The 14,172-nt window shown below is 52.9% G+C and overlaps 1 protein-coding gene across 2 annotated transcripts in view; it reads left to right on the plus strand.

Annotated features, from left to right (window-relative positions):
• The first annotated feature begins 1,333 nt into the window (after positions 1-1,333).
• ARK2C (arkadia (RNF111) C-terminal like ring finger ubiquitin ligase 2C) overlaps positions 1,334-14,172 on the plus strand; it is a 107,244-nt gene continuing 94,405 nt past the window's right edge. The window contains exon 1 of one of the 2 annotated variants that reach the window (XM_086682888.1): positions 1,334-1,431. In XM_086682888.1, the coding sequence (XP_086539014.1) occupies positions 1,371-1,431 (61 nt within the window). In that variant the 5' untranslated portion in view covers positions 1,334-1,370. Of the gene's footprint in view, positions 1,432-11,350; positions 12,611-14,172 lie in introns of those variants that run through there. The other variant, XM_086682889.1, reaches the window with a different exon arrangement.

Here is a 14,172-nt window from a genome sequence, read left to right on the forward strand (position 1 = left end):
AAACGTCTTCCACCTTGGTGCCTGTGGATGGGCTCTGGGCACACTCTGGCCTTGGTGTGGGCTAAGAGCTTGGTCTGAGGGTTGTGCGGGAACTTTCACAGTCCGCGGGCTGAGCGTGCATGGACACAGTCTTCGCAGTGCACCTGACATCAGGGCTGTGGGGTGAAGGCTCTTCACTTCTGTTTTGCTTGTACCTGGCAGGCCGGCCACAGGCCACACGTGACACCCCAGCTGTGCCTCCACGTGTAAATCTGAGGAGCCTCCTAGCCTTGATGTCATGTGTGCCATCCCCCCCCACCTCCCCGCCGGCTGAGGAAGTGGGCGTGTCTGTGCACATGGCTGCTTGTGCCTGTGTCAGAGCAGGGTGAATGGTGGCCAGGTGGCTCTGGGTTTTCGGCGTGCACATACTTCAGTGTTATGAGTGGATTTCAATTCAGCAAATAATTATTGTGAGCTTTGTGCTCTGCCAAAGCAACAAAGCGTTGCCACGGGCAGGGAGCCTGGGAGTGTACATGTCTGCATTGTGTGTCCCCTCTGTGTGTCTTTGGGAATGTGCTCTTGGCACGTGTCCTGCCTTAACAGGGCTTTCGGTGTGTGCATGTCTGTGTGTCGGTGCCTGGGTCCTGTGTGCTGCTGCTTGCTCGCTTTCCACCTTCACTTGTGCCCGCAGTCAGGCTCTGCACGTGCGCCAGCCCCCATGCGCACGTCCCCGAGTGACCTGTGCGCGGTGTGCAAGGACCTCCGGGTCGTGTGCACTTGGTGCGCTCGTGCCTTTCTCTCCGCACGCACGAACGCACTTCCACATGTCTGGGTGCACGTCCCCCTCGGTGTGTGCACGTTCCGTGTGCACGCCGCCCGTGTCTGTGTGCAGGGCGCTTCACGCGCGCGCTCGGGCCTGCGGGCGGCCAGGGACCCGCGCCAGGCTCCACGCGCCCCGCGGGGCTGACCTCCCCCCCACCCCTCCCCGCGCCCGGCCGCGGGCCTCCGCGATTGGCCGCCCGCGCCCTCGCAGCCGTCACCCCTCCCTCCCCCCGCCACCCGCGCGCCCGCGGTCCCCGCTGTCCCCCGCGGTTCCGGCGAGGCCGCGCCGCGCTGCGCTCCGCTCCCATTGGCTGCGCGCGCCTTTGTGTGGCGGCAGCTGCGGCCCCAGCGCCTTTGAATGTCGAGAGGGGCCGGGAAGGGAGCCTTTCCATGGGCCATCTGTCTCCCCGCCAGCCGCCGCCCCACCGCCGCCCGCGCCCCGCGCTCCGCCTCCCGCCCCGGCGGCTCCCGCAGCCCCGCCGCCGCCCGCGCCCGCGCCCCGGAGCCGCGCCACAAAGGGCCCGCGCGCAGCCGCCGCCGCCGCCGCCGCCGCCGCGCGAGGAGCCAGGATGGTCCTGGTCCACGTCGGCTATCTCGTGCTTCCAGTGTTTGGCTCTGTGCGAAACAGAGGTATCGCTTTTTCCTTTCGGGGTCCGCTTCGGAGCGTGGATCGCCGCAGGCAGCGGGGCGGGGGCGGGCGCCGCGGGCGGCCGGGGGCTCAGGGCACACCCGCGGGGACGCAGGGCGAGCGGTGGCTTCTCCCCTCTCCCTTTTGGGGGACCCCCAGTGTGGGGGTGGCCGCCCTCGTGGGAGCTTTTGTAGTGAAGTTAGGGTTTGGCGAATTTGGGTCCCTCCCTCCCCAGCCCCATTTTTTATTCTTTGCGGCGGACGCGGTTCCCCCAAATCACAGCCCCTTCCCTAATACCTAGCCCTGTATGATCGAAAGAAGGCGAGAGGTACATGACTGTGTGCGTGTGTGTGTGTGTGTGTGCAAGCATACTTGGTTTTCTGGTGTGTGTGTGTGTGTGTGTGTGTGTGTGTGTGTGTGTGTGTGTGTGTTGAGGCATATATGTTTTTGTGTTGTGTTTGTATTTCTTTATCTCTTTGGTCATTGATACCGAAGGCTGGTTAGCTGGGATCTGGCATCTGCCCTATCCCGTGCCCCAGCCCCCACCCTCTGGTGGGCACTTGCATGATTTCCCGTCCCGTCCCATCCTTTTCTCCCCTGTAACCCTTTTTTGCATCTTCCTTGTGCTATCCCCCCCAACCCCCACCATTGTCTTTGTATGACAGTTGCATTTATGGGTTCAGTGTGCTTGGGTGTGTGTGTGTATGTGAGCGTGTGTGTAAGTGTGTGCGCGCTTAGGAGTCAGACGTGCCCTGCCGTGCACCCCTGGTCCCGGCCGGAGCGGGGTGCCCGGCCCTTGGGTGTCGCGCTGTGTGTGAGGATGAGGTGGAAAGCTGCCTCCACGCCAGGCCTTTGCCCCGGGCGGGCGTTGACAAAGCAGCAGGCCGGCGCCGGCTTTGTTTTTAACTGTGATATATGGGGTGTGTTTGCACGGTCCCCTTCCCCACATCCCCTTTCCCTTACATTCTGCTCCAACAATAGCTTGGTTTCCCCCTCTTCTCCCCCCCCCCCTACATTTCTTCCATTTTCTTTTAATCAAAAATTCCCACCTCCCAAAGCAAATCCGGGATGCATTTAGATTCATTTTTTTTTTTTTTTTTCTTTTTGTATTCTGCCTCTGGACTCACATTTCTCTTCTTGGAAATGTTTCTGCTACCCTCTCCCACTCCAAGTCTGCTTAAATCCCTGCTGGCTAAGGCCCTCCCTCCTCCCCCCTTCCTCACGCACAGAATGATGTCTTCCCTTTGCGACCAGGGCCGCTCCACCGAGTCAGAGCAGGGGGTGGGGTCGCGGGGCCAGCGCTTTAGTGCGCCCCAGGGGCCCGATTGGGCAAGAAAATGAAAGCCCAGCCCTCTTTCTTCCAGCCCAGCTGTCCCCAGCCCCACGCCTCTCCCCAGAACCTAAAAGGCAAGGTTGGCCCCCTTAGGCCTGTTTGAACCGCAGTTTTTTTGTGTGATGATAGAATGATGACATTCTGCATTTATCAAATCTTTTTTTTTCTTCATTGTGTAGCTCAGTGAATGGTCAACTCGCTGCTGTGTGCGCTGTGACCCTTCTGCCTCCGCATTTAGCTGTATTGTGACACCCCTCTTAACCATCTCCTGTCTCCATCTGAGGAAGGCATTGCTATTTAAGCGGCAGTATCCCTATCTCAGGCCGGTGGAGGGGGTGTGGGGTGGGTGTGTGAGGAATAGGAGTGGGGTGGGGCTGGGCGAGCTCTCCCTTGAAATGCCAACCCCCTCCCCCAACACACAATTATGTCTTATTACTTGGCATTTCCTCTTAAAGCGGGTGTGGAACATTACACTAGGCAGAAATTCAAAAATGATTAAGAAGGATGTTGAGCCTGAAAGTATAATTATCCTGATTAAATCATTATCATCCTCATTAATACCACGGATCTCTAAATACCATTGCAGGATGCCGATTTTACGTTTGAAATTCAAATTGCTCAGCTGCCTTTAAATTTTATTTTTAATACACCCCCCCCCCAAAAAAAAAACCCCAACAAAACAAATTCTGCCCATCAGTCAAAGTTTACTTTCATGGCAAACACGCCCACAGGAAATTCAAGGGCTGAGGGTGAGTGGGGCTGTGGGTAAAATTTAGCACCATGAGATAAGAATTCATGACCTTTTGATAGAGGATACTAATGCTTAACCCAACAAGGTCCTACACCACAATCTTCTTGTAAAACTATTAGATAGCTTGCCAGCTTAAGTCTGTTCTTTTTAGTTTCCATTGTAGTAGTGTAGGATGTAGGCCATTTCAGAATAGATGTAGAGAAATAACCATTTTTGTATCTTCATCTTGTTTAGCTGAGTACATTGCACTGTAAATCCCTGTTAAGTGGATTCCTTTTGCCTTGGCTTGGAGGCTGTAGCACCCCATTTCCCGCTTATCTGGGTGGCCATCAGCTAGCTTCTTGGCAACACCCAGGAATAAGTGAAGAGATTACATTTAGTCGGAGGCCAAAAATAATGAGTGTATCTATACATCTCTGAAAATCTTTGATGAAATGGCAGTTGCTTCCACTCCATAGCCTCTGAAAATTTGGTGCAGCAAGGTCCCTGGCTTAAGGGGGAGCCGGGGCCGTGGTGTCTTAATTGTTCAATTGTACAATGTCAAGAGCATCTTTGGACATCCGCCCTGGCCCTCAGAGCTGCCCCTTTAACAGCCGGCTCCCTTCTGCTGCCTCACCAGCCAGACCTGCTTGAAAACTGAAACAAAACAGCGGCAATAATGAAAGAATAAGGCCCCTACTTCGAGGGCCCTTCCAAAATAAAGTCCCAAGTGGCTGCCCCAGATTGCCATTTGGCAATCTGAAAAGAAAGAGAAAAAAACAAAAACAAAACAAAAAAAAAAAAAAACCACAAAACAAAATGAAGAAGAAAAAAGAATCCCCAGCAAAATGGTTTTCCATTAAACAGGGATAGCGTGTTCTGCTGTGCTGAATTACTTCTTGTTCTTATTTTGTGGGTAATTTTTTCTGTATCAAATATCCTTTTGGTTGTGTATCTTTTTCACCTTTTCTTGTACTAAAACTAAAGCATGATCTGTATTTTTTTACATCCCCCAGTTGACAATGTACAGCGCTCGGTTAGAGATGTCACCCTGCTGAAACGTACTGTGGTCGTGTAGCCCCGGCCATCTGCTCATTGTACGCTGCTTTTGTTCTGTTGCCCTTCCGAAGCATGGTGGGCCCAGCCTTTTTTTTTTTTGTATCGTGTGCATGATGACATTGTTACACACAGAATCCACTAATACTAATATACAATCTCTCAATAAAGAACTAGTTTTCCTATATTAACCTAGTGTGCTTTTTCTCTTGCTGTTTTCCCATTTATTGTCGTATCCTGCTGTTTAGATTTTTTCCCTTGCTTTTCTATCCCCACCCTCACCCACCCACCACTCCCACCTCCCATTGTAAGATTCGAGTGAATGCCTTGTTTTTTTCCTTTCCTTTCTTTTTTTCTTTCTTATTTATTTATTTATTTATTTTTGTGGTACAGATCTAGTCCGTATCTTTTTACAGTAGACACCTGGGGCCATGGGAAGGGTCAGCTGCCCTACCACACCAAAACGCTCAACTGCGTAGGGACCCTGTCTTTGGCCACCTGTGTACCTAATAGCCTGCACATTTCATCATAGTTTCTAAGTTACATGGCACTCAGTTTGTGATGCTGGGGAAGAGGGAGGGGTGTAACACTTAGGTTGAGAAAAGGGATACTGTTCTTAACTAGCAATCTTGTAGCATTTCAGACTCGCCTGAAAAACCCATTTTTGGTTGTGTTTGAACTTTTCCTTTTACTGTCTCATTGATTTACTGTCCTTATAAATCATGCTGGGGGTAACATGTGACATGCAGTTGAAACCATGGTCTAGAATTTTAAAGTACCCTCTTCTATGTGCATCTTTAAATTCTTGGGACCTGCAGTGTAAGTTTTGCATTGAGATCCTGCATAAGGAAGATGTTGGCAACAGAAACCAACCCAGACCACCCCCACATTTATCCCAGGGTCAGCAGCCTGACCTGTTACCGTAGAAATAAGAGGGTCTGTGTCCTCTGTAGGCTGTAAGCCAGTTAAAGCTGATTATAGCCTGGTTCCCTGACAGCTGCCTCATCTGTGGCCCTACTGCCTCTCTTGAGAAAGAAAGCCCGATCTCTTGCCATTGTCGCTCTGTGTGTGTGTGTGTGTGTGTGTGTGTGTGTGTGTGTGTGTGGGCGTGCGCATGTGTGTAGGAGGTGGGGTGCGGATCAGGAGGGAAACTTCCCCCAAATTGAATTGGAAGAAAAGCCCTTAACGTGTATCTTTTTTCCATAATTACATTTGAGAAGCCAGTGGAGAGGTATTTTTCCCCCAGAGTGGAACCCAAATTCAAGCATTTGTCAATTACACCTATTCAATTTCAGCCCAGAAGAAGTCTTGCTAAATGAAGCATTTTAGACACCCAGGAAATCAGTTCATTAAAGAAATTCACGGTTTCTACAAAGGGTCATCATTTTGGAGCCGCTCTTCCTTGGGCTGTACCTCCTCCTTCCTTCTCTGGGCTGTCTCCTGGGGTCCCTCTGCCCCTCTGCTGGCATTCCTTCCCCATGGAGGTGCACCCTGCCTGACCACAGTGCTTCCTTGCCTTCTTTGTGGCTTGGTAGGACTCTCCTCTCCTCCCATTACTGCCCTTTCTGCTCTGGGCCTTTGTTCTCATGCTCTCCCCAGCCTGGGTGGGAAAGCTGAGCTGATTTACTGTGACACATGGACACACATGGAAGTTCCCAGCAGAGGCTCATGCTGTAGTTGGTACAAGAAGAGTATGCAGGCCTTCAAGGATTTTTTTTTTCTTTTTTTGCTTCTCCTCCTCCTTCCTTTTCTTCTTTTATTTTGGCTTACATGAAACTTTTAATTTTGTTCCTAGCTTGAGAAAGCAAAATCAACCATTCCCCAACCCATCCTCAACAATGGTAAAAGTACCCCAAATCAGGTGATGACCCTCATTTTTGTCCTAGAGAGCAGTGGCTTTTATTAGATTGATGTTAACCAACCCTAAGATTCTATTTCTCTAGATTATGTGTGTCAAAATTCATTGAACAATACATTGCAAGGATGGTCTCATAACCTAGTAATAATATAGAAAGCTAGTGGGGTTAGTGGGAAGTCATGCTTTAGCAATTGATCAAATGCATACTCTATTTTCACCCAGATTGTCAGAAGAAACACATTCAGATGAAGAAGCCTTTTCCCCTGACTGGATGATCCAATCATTACAAAGCCATTGTACTTTACATCTACTCTCTCAACCATCTGACACATATCCGTTTTAATAACTTTTGACTCCAGGATTTTGGAAAAGCCATCTGTTACTTAGATCCTACAGCACAGACTTTGTAATGAGATGAAACACAGATCTTGTTTACCAGTCTTCTTTTCAAACAAAAGAACTCTTTTGAAACTAGCATCAGATAAGGACCACTTAATTGATGAGTTTTCTTAAATAATAGTTACCTATAAACCAGCAAATACAATTCATCACTCAAGACTAGGGGAAAACCATCAAGAGTCTCGATGCTCTAAGATGCAGGTGACAGAGACCTGGGTCCTCTTTTCTTCACTTTACAGTTTGCTCTCCTCCTGTCCCATCCTTTCCCCCCACATCTCTCCCATCTTTAAATAAGCAGCCTAAAGTGTCCCATTGGAAAACTTACTCGTTTCCTGGTTTCCTGAGTGAGGGAAGCAGCAGCTCTGAGCTGGACCCAAGTGCAGTGTGAAACCCCTTTCCTGGCCAGGAGACACACACCCTTGACTCCAATTCAGAGTATGACTCTGGATCTCTCAATCCTACCTGACTACTGTTTGCACAAATGTGCCAGACATTTGTGCCTTTGTTTTCCTATGGATCTAAATAGCTCTTTAAAAATTCCTGGCTTAACACTGTATGAATGTGAATGAGTTTTTATTAGTTTCCAGTACGGCTTGGCCACGGATGAGCCAATATATTTCCAAGAGAGTTGGGGGGAGAGTAATGGGGAGAGCTTGCTTTGGAGAGAATCAGATTTTCTGGATGCTTTGAGAACTAAAAGCAAATGTTCATAACCCTGAAGCACAGCCGCTTGCAATGCCTGTGCCTTCATGTACTCAGTCATTCATTCATCCACTCACCTGTTTGTTCATTTAGTTATTGAGCGTTTATTGAATACCTACTTGGGACCAAGCTAAGGGGGATACTAAAGCAATGTAGGACCTGGGTGTCTGCCCTCCTGAGGTTTATGCTGAGGCTGGGAGATGAATGCTTAGGAAACGAGATGCTGTCTCAGATGTTCTGTGATGGCAGAACATCCTGACTGGGCGAAGTGGGAAGAGCCTGGAGCAGTCCCGGGGTTGAGTCCTAGCTCAGTCTTGACCTGGAAGGGTGAACTTAGACCGCTGCTCTGAGCATCCTCTAAACAGTGACCACCATCATACCTGATAGGGTGTGTCTAGACTATTCAAAGGCACCTGGCACGCAGCAGGTGCCTAGGGTCCGCTAGATGGTTGCCCCTCCATCCCCCATAACTGGAGGCATTTATTCGTGAGGGATCAAATAAAGTCTCAGAGCTGACCTTGCTGAGGAAGTGGAGTTAAGATGTGCCTCAAAGGGTCGTATAAATACAGGAGGGAGGAAGAGGAAGAAGGGCTGCAGGTTGGGGTAGGGTAGAAGTGAGACTTTGGCTAAGGCCAAGAGGCTCCGCTGATTTGGCAAGACCAGGATGTGCCTATGAGGAAGGGTGTGTGTGTATGCACGTGTATGCGTGTGTGCATGTGTATAAGGGTGTGTGTGCAGGTCTGTCGCCTTGCATGGCCATAGGAGGCCCTGGGGTCATTGTCACTGCTTCTCCCTAGTGCACAGCTCCAGGGGTTAAGCAGCACGTGGTCTGGAGAATGTGGGAGGAAAGTCTGGAAGATATTTTGAAGCCAGTTTTTGAAGGCCTCGGGAAGCTTCAGCAGAGTTTGAACTTGCTCCTTTAGCCATTGGGAGCTCTTTGGGGAGAGTGGTATTTCGACAACTCATTCTGGCAGCTGATGACAGAGGGGTGAGCCAAGGGGCCGAGGCTGGGGAGGAGGCCGTGGCAGGCTTCCAGGGGTGATGGAAGCCTAAACCAAAGGTCTGGGGGATGGGAAGGGCAGTTCCCACAAGGGGCCTTACCATAAGAGGAAGTGAGCAGAACTGAGCCTGGGTGAAGTACCTGGGGGTGTGTACGGCCATGAAGACAAACTGGGAGATGGGAGCAGTAGTCAGTTTCAGGGAGAGCTGAGTTCAGTGAGTTTGAGATGCCAAGAGTGACAGAGGAAAGGGGACCGTGACAGTGTCCTGTGGTTTAAGGCTTCTGTACCCAGCGCGGTTAGGAAATTCACTTCAATAAAAATTCCTCATGTTTTCATGGCAACTCCTCAAAACCCTCTCTGCAGTCTTGAAATCCCCTTCTTCGGTTATATGCACGCATCTTTAGTCAGTAGGCCATTCTCTCCATAGCCTCCCTTACGACACAGACCCCTGGGGAGCTGTGCCCCGCTGTGCCCTGATGTCTCAGTTTGAATGGTTTTCATCAAACTTCACCGTTTTTGAGAAGAGAGACTCCAAGGCAGGCAAGTGCCAGGATTCTTGCCTCCACACGTTTGCGGAAAGGTTGACTTTACCCACGTGAGGAGGAAGAGCTTGGTGTTTCAACAGCTTCTATCTGTGTTCTATCATGGAAGTAGTGGAATGACATTTTGGAAGGTTTAGAAAATAGACCAAAGGGAAAAGAAATCTTTTGGATGTCCACCCCCTCCGATCATGTTAGTGAAATTCCTTCCACGTGTTCGTGCACACATACATGTATATATTGCGGAGAGCTGTAAACACAGTAACATACACTCCTGCATTCTCCATTTTTTTACGTCACATGTCACAAGCCTTTTCATGCTCTCCTATGTTGTCCCCATGAGCATCACTTTTAATGGCTGCGCAATATTCCCCTCGAATGGTGGCTCTGCCCTTGGGCTGGTGGAGTCCAACGCACTCACAGGGCACTGGGTTGAGGGCTGCTGTGAGCCACATGGGAGGAGAGGTCAGCGGATGGGTCTGACAGCTCCAAAGCCTCTCTGCTCACCATCGGCCTCTTCCATCAACAGGTCCAAATAGGTGGAGAGGAGGGCGGGTAAGAGAGGGCTTGGAAGCAGGAAGGTTTGCATAAACTTCTGAGATCTGGGTGCTGGTCTTTTTTTCTGCCACAAACTCCTGTGATCATGAGCAGGTCAGCTTCCCCCACTGGGCCTCAGCTGGCCGGTCAGTCAAATGGGGATGATAGGTCCATCGTGTCTGTCTCACGGGGAAGGACTTGCCACAGAAAGTGACGCAAATGAAACAAAACGAGAAGTCAGCCAAAGGCCAGGGTAGTGGCACTGACTGGCATTCCCTAGTGGTGGTCCTCAGACAGGAGAGACAGTGCAGTGGGGACAGCCCGGACGCGGGGTCCTGCTCCGCCAATTAGCGAGGGTGTGACCCGTGGGGTCACGTCCGACTGCTCGGTGCCCTCTTTGCTGTCTGCTACTGGAGATGATTGGCCGAATGGCCCCTTCCTGCCTTCAAAAACTGGGATTTCCCCCAGATGAGAATCACTTGCATCACTCTTTGCCTTCCCTTAGTGCCACCTTCCTAGGCCACTTCCGCTGGCCAGCTCTCCGCGCCGCGGGACGGCAGCCAGGGGCCCGCAGAGGCCCTGAACGCCGACCCGACGCGGGCCGAGCTCAGGGTGGGGCGGCTTGCCGGCGCAGCTGCCCTGGTTCGGCCTCAGAACGGGAAGTTCCCGTGCTTTCCTAAGGCATCCTTTCCTTGAAACCTCCCCCCCCCTCCCCCCGAGGCGAGCCAGCGCAGGCAGGGGAGACAGCGCTCGGGAAGTCACCCAGTGGGTGGCCTGGCCCGTCGGGGCTCAGCGCTCCCCCAGGTAGCCGCGGTGCGGCGGGGACAGGAAGTGGCGGCTGCTGACTCAGCACCAGCCTGCCACGTGGAGAGGGGGTGGAGGAGAGGCTGGGAGGAAGTGAGCACTGGGCCAACACCTGTCTCAAGGAAGGGCAGGAAGCTCTGGAACAGCTGCTGCTCGCAGTCTGGGGCTGAGAGTGGGAGGGAAGGGGGCGGAGGCGCGCTCGAGTCTGCCCCTCCCCCACAGCCAGTGTCGCCGCGGCTCTGCTCCCCTAGCTGCCGGGGCCTCCGTGCCACCCCCTCCCCGTGTTCCCCAGGCACCCGCCTCCTGGAGCAGTTGCTCCCGTCCCCAAACTCTGTGGGCAGGAATGGATGAATGCCTCCCCCCAGGACTGGAGATCCTGGTAGAGTTCCTTAAGCCGGAGGGTGGAGCTCCCCGACTGGGGGGGGCGGGCATTCCCTGCAGGCGAGCTGGAATGGACTGGCCGGGAAAGAGCGGCTGGCCTGTTCAGGCCTCCACCTCCACCTAGCAGACATGGTCCTGGTGACCAGAGTTGAGAAATCCAACCCTGGGGAAGGTGAGACATGATGAGGGGAAGGCTTGGGTCCACAGGGCTGTCCCCCACTACCGGTCACCCCTGGCTTGGGAGCCTGTGTGTCCAGGTGAGGGAGACAAAAGAGGTAGCTGGACAGAGCCTCGGCCTTGATTTAGTTGGAACTTGCTGGAGCTGCTCTTGGACACCAGGTTGGGTAGACTGTGGCACAGGTGCAAGTCCGGCCTGAGCCGGGAGCTCAGCGGCTGGTCTGGGTGGAAGCTGGGCTTGGGAGGCAGTGCCTCCTGGACTCCTTTCTGCTGAGGGGATAGATACTGAGGCTGCCGCAGGCAGGGGTGCCCGGGAGGCAGGGCTGGAGCGGAGCCAGAGGGCAAGGGCAGTAAGAGGCAGCCGTGGGGAGGGGGGAGGGGAAGAGAGGTCGCAGGTGGTGAAGGGAACAACAGCCAACCAGCCCTCACCTGGGCAGGTGAATTGGGAGAGTGACGGAGAAGGTGGAGAAGGACCCCAGACAGGAACCTGGGCTGCATTTTCGCATTCTATCCCCACTTCATCCTGAAGGGTCCTTGACCAGTCTGAGCTCCCCCCAGGAGACAGGTGGAGGGAAGAAGGAGCACGACATGAAGGATGGGAAGGAGGAAGTTAGAGACATGTTGTCACAGTCCCCCCTGCTCTTCAGCAGGTGGCACCCACCGTCTCCCGCAATACTCACTAAGTCTTTTCGGAGTCCCTCTTGTGCTCACCATGGCCGGGTGGTCCAGACCTGCCCTCTAGGAGCATCCAGACTAGCGGGGAGTTGGGAGAGGTGTGCAAGGGACAGAGAGCAGAACCCGTGACTCCGGGCCAAAAACGGCCCTTCCATGCCCCATGCCATGGAAACACAGCATGGTTTCCAGTTTTACTACCAAATCTGGGGAAAAAGAGGTTTTTATATTAAACTAGACAAGGAGCTCTTAAGTCATCAATTGCAAAGGTTGCGTGAACTTTTGAGTGAAAATAGAAGACTTGCATGACACATTTCATGTGGGCAGGTCAGACTGCACCCCCATGGCTGGGGAGCTCGTTGTTTTACATTGACATTGGGGTGCTCCCGGGGAAGAGTATGAGGGGTGCTGGGTGAAGCAAGTTCTCGTCACAGAACCGGAAACCCAAGCCTGTCCAGTGGCTGGAGTTGCAAAGCCAGCTCCCGAGCGCCCCAGTCAGGATCGGGACCCGGGTGTCCTGATTCTGAGGGGCCAGTGTTCTTCCTGGTCTTGATTCAAGGCCAGTTGGAAGCGGCCTGAGCTCCAGGAGCCCTCACAGGGGTGGTCGAGTGAAGCTCTGTGAGGGGCACAACTGGGTGAGGCTGAAGACAGTGTGGGGTTTAGGCAGAGAGAGAGAAGGATGGTATTTCAATATGGTGCCTCATCTGCCGTATCGCCTCCGAAGTCTGGAGAGCCAGGGCGAGGACTGGGAGCGAGGGTCTGAGTGGGGGAGGCCGGGAGGTGGAGACGAATCCCAGGAAGAAGCAAGGGAGGGAGGCTTTCCTGTGGGGGGTGTCCAGCAGGGCTTCCCCCAGGACTCTCATTTTTACTGTAGTAAAATACATACAGTGGCTCCCCCTTACCTCTGCAGTTTTGATTTCCACGGTGTCAGTTACCCACCGCCAGCTATAGTCCAGAAACAGATGATCCTCTTTCTGACGCATCATCAGAAGGTCAGTAGCAGCCTAACCTACGTCACAGTGCCTGGTCGTCCCCCCCACAATCATGGACGCATTTTGTCACCACGCGTCATCATGGGCAGGCTGAGTACAGGACAGTGAGATGTTCTGAGAGGAAGACCACGTCCACCTAACTTTTATTTGTACGGCGTACCGTACAGCATATTGGTACAATTGTTGCAATTTATTATTAGTTACTGATAATCTCTTCCTGTGCTTTATTTATAAATTACATTTATTGCAGGTAGGTGTGTATAGGAAAAAAAACATAGTATATACGGGGGTTTGGTGCTGTCTCTGGTGTCAGGCATCCACTGTGGGTCTTGGATCATATTTCCTGTGGATAAGGGGGAGCTGCCGGATAGCATAAAATTTGCTGTTTTCACCACTTTAAGGTGCGCAGTTCATGGGCATGGAGTATATTCACAGTGCTGTGCCACCATCACCACTTCCTATTTTTAAAACTTGTGGATGGCCCCAAACAGAAACTAAGGGCCCCCTTGACCTTGAGGCCTGCTCCTGGGCAGGGCACGGCTGTGCCTGCTGGGTCTCCTTGAGGACCACTGGGGGAGACTAAGTGGTAGCAGGAAGTGCACAGGTTTTGGCATCGGGAAATCTCGGGTTCAATTCTTGGCTTTGGCGCCTACTAGCTAGGTGACTTTGGGCCCCTCTGAGCCTTCTCTCTTCATAGCAAAAAATGGAGGTAATTGTTATCGGTACCAGCGTCAGGGGGCAGCGAGGATGAAGGAATTACGTATCAGGTACAAGGCACCTTGGAGGTGCTTAGCAAAAGATGGTCATTCCCAGCTCCCGCTGCCTCCTCTGAACACGCATCCTGTTTGTTTGGGCCTGGAACCCTGGGACAGTCTAGGGGCAGACCAGAAAGGGCTGGACACGTTCCCGTGTCATTGCATACGCACTTCATGAGAACCTAGGGTGCTGGGGAGACCCCCGAGCACCCCGGAAGTGGGTGGAAAACCCAGACTGGGCGACACAGAGGGCGAAGCCGATGGTGATGCTGGCTACAAATGGAGCCTGGAGGCAACTGGTCAGGGTTGGCACACGGGATGGGGAGAGGTCGCTGAGGCCTGGAGAAGTCAGGAGGGCCTCCCGGAAGAGGCAGAGCTGGAGCTGTTCCCCAGGAGGGAGAGAGATCTGCCCTTTGCTGCCTGGGGGAGCTGTGAGGTCAGCCTGCCTCCCACGCCCCCTCCCACTAGGCCCACACCCGATCCAAGAGGTGAATGTTCAGAGTCCTGTGGCTGTCATCCTTGTCTGAGTTTTCTTTTTCTTTTCTGGAGCATTGGGCCCTCTCATTTCATTGTCATCCCACCCATTCCAGCCCTGCTCTCCCTGCTCTCTCCCTGCCCCACCCCCAGCCATCTTCCCTATAACTCTCTGCCTCCTCTCCCACCCCCTGCCTGAGCGCTCCAGTGGGTCAGCGTGCCGTCCCTCGGGAGAGCCTGCGGAGGGCGAGGCTGCCCTAGGGGAGCTGGGGCTTTCGTGACCTCCCTCTGGAGCAGGTACCCCTCTCGGGGCATTGGGGGTTCTCTGTTCTC

Source organism: Puma concolor, chromosome D3 (assembly GCF_028749965.1).
Source record: "Puma concolor isolate L17-30 chromosome D3, mPumCon1.1.hap2, whole genome shotgun sequence".
NCBI classification, from domain to species: Eukaryota; Metazoa; Chordata; class Mammalia; order Carnivora; family Felidae; genus Puma; species Puma concolor.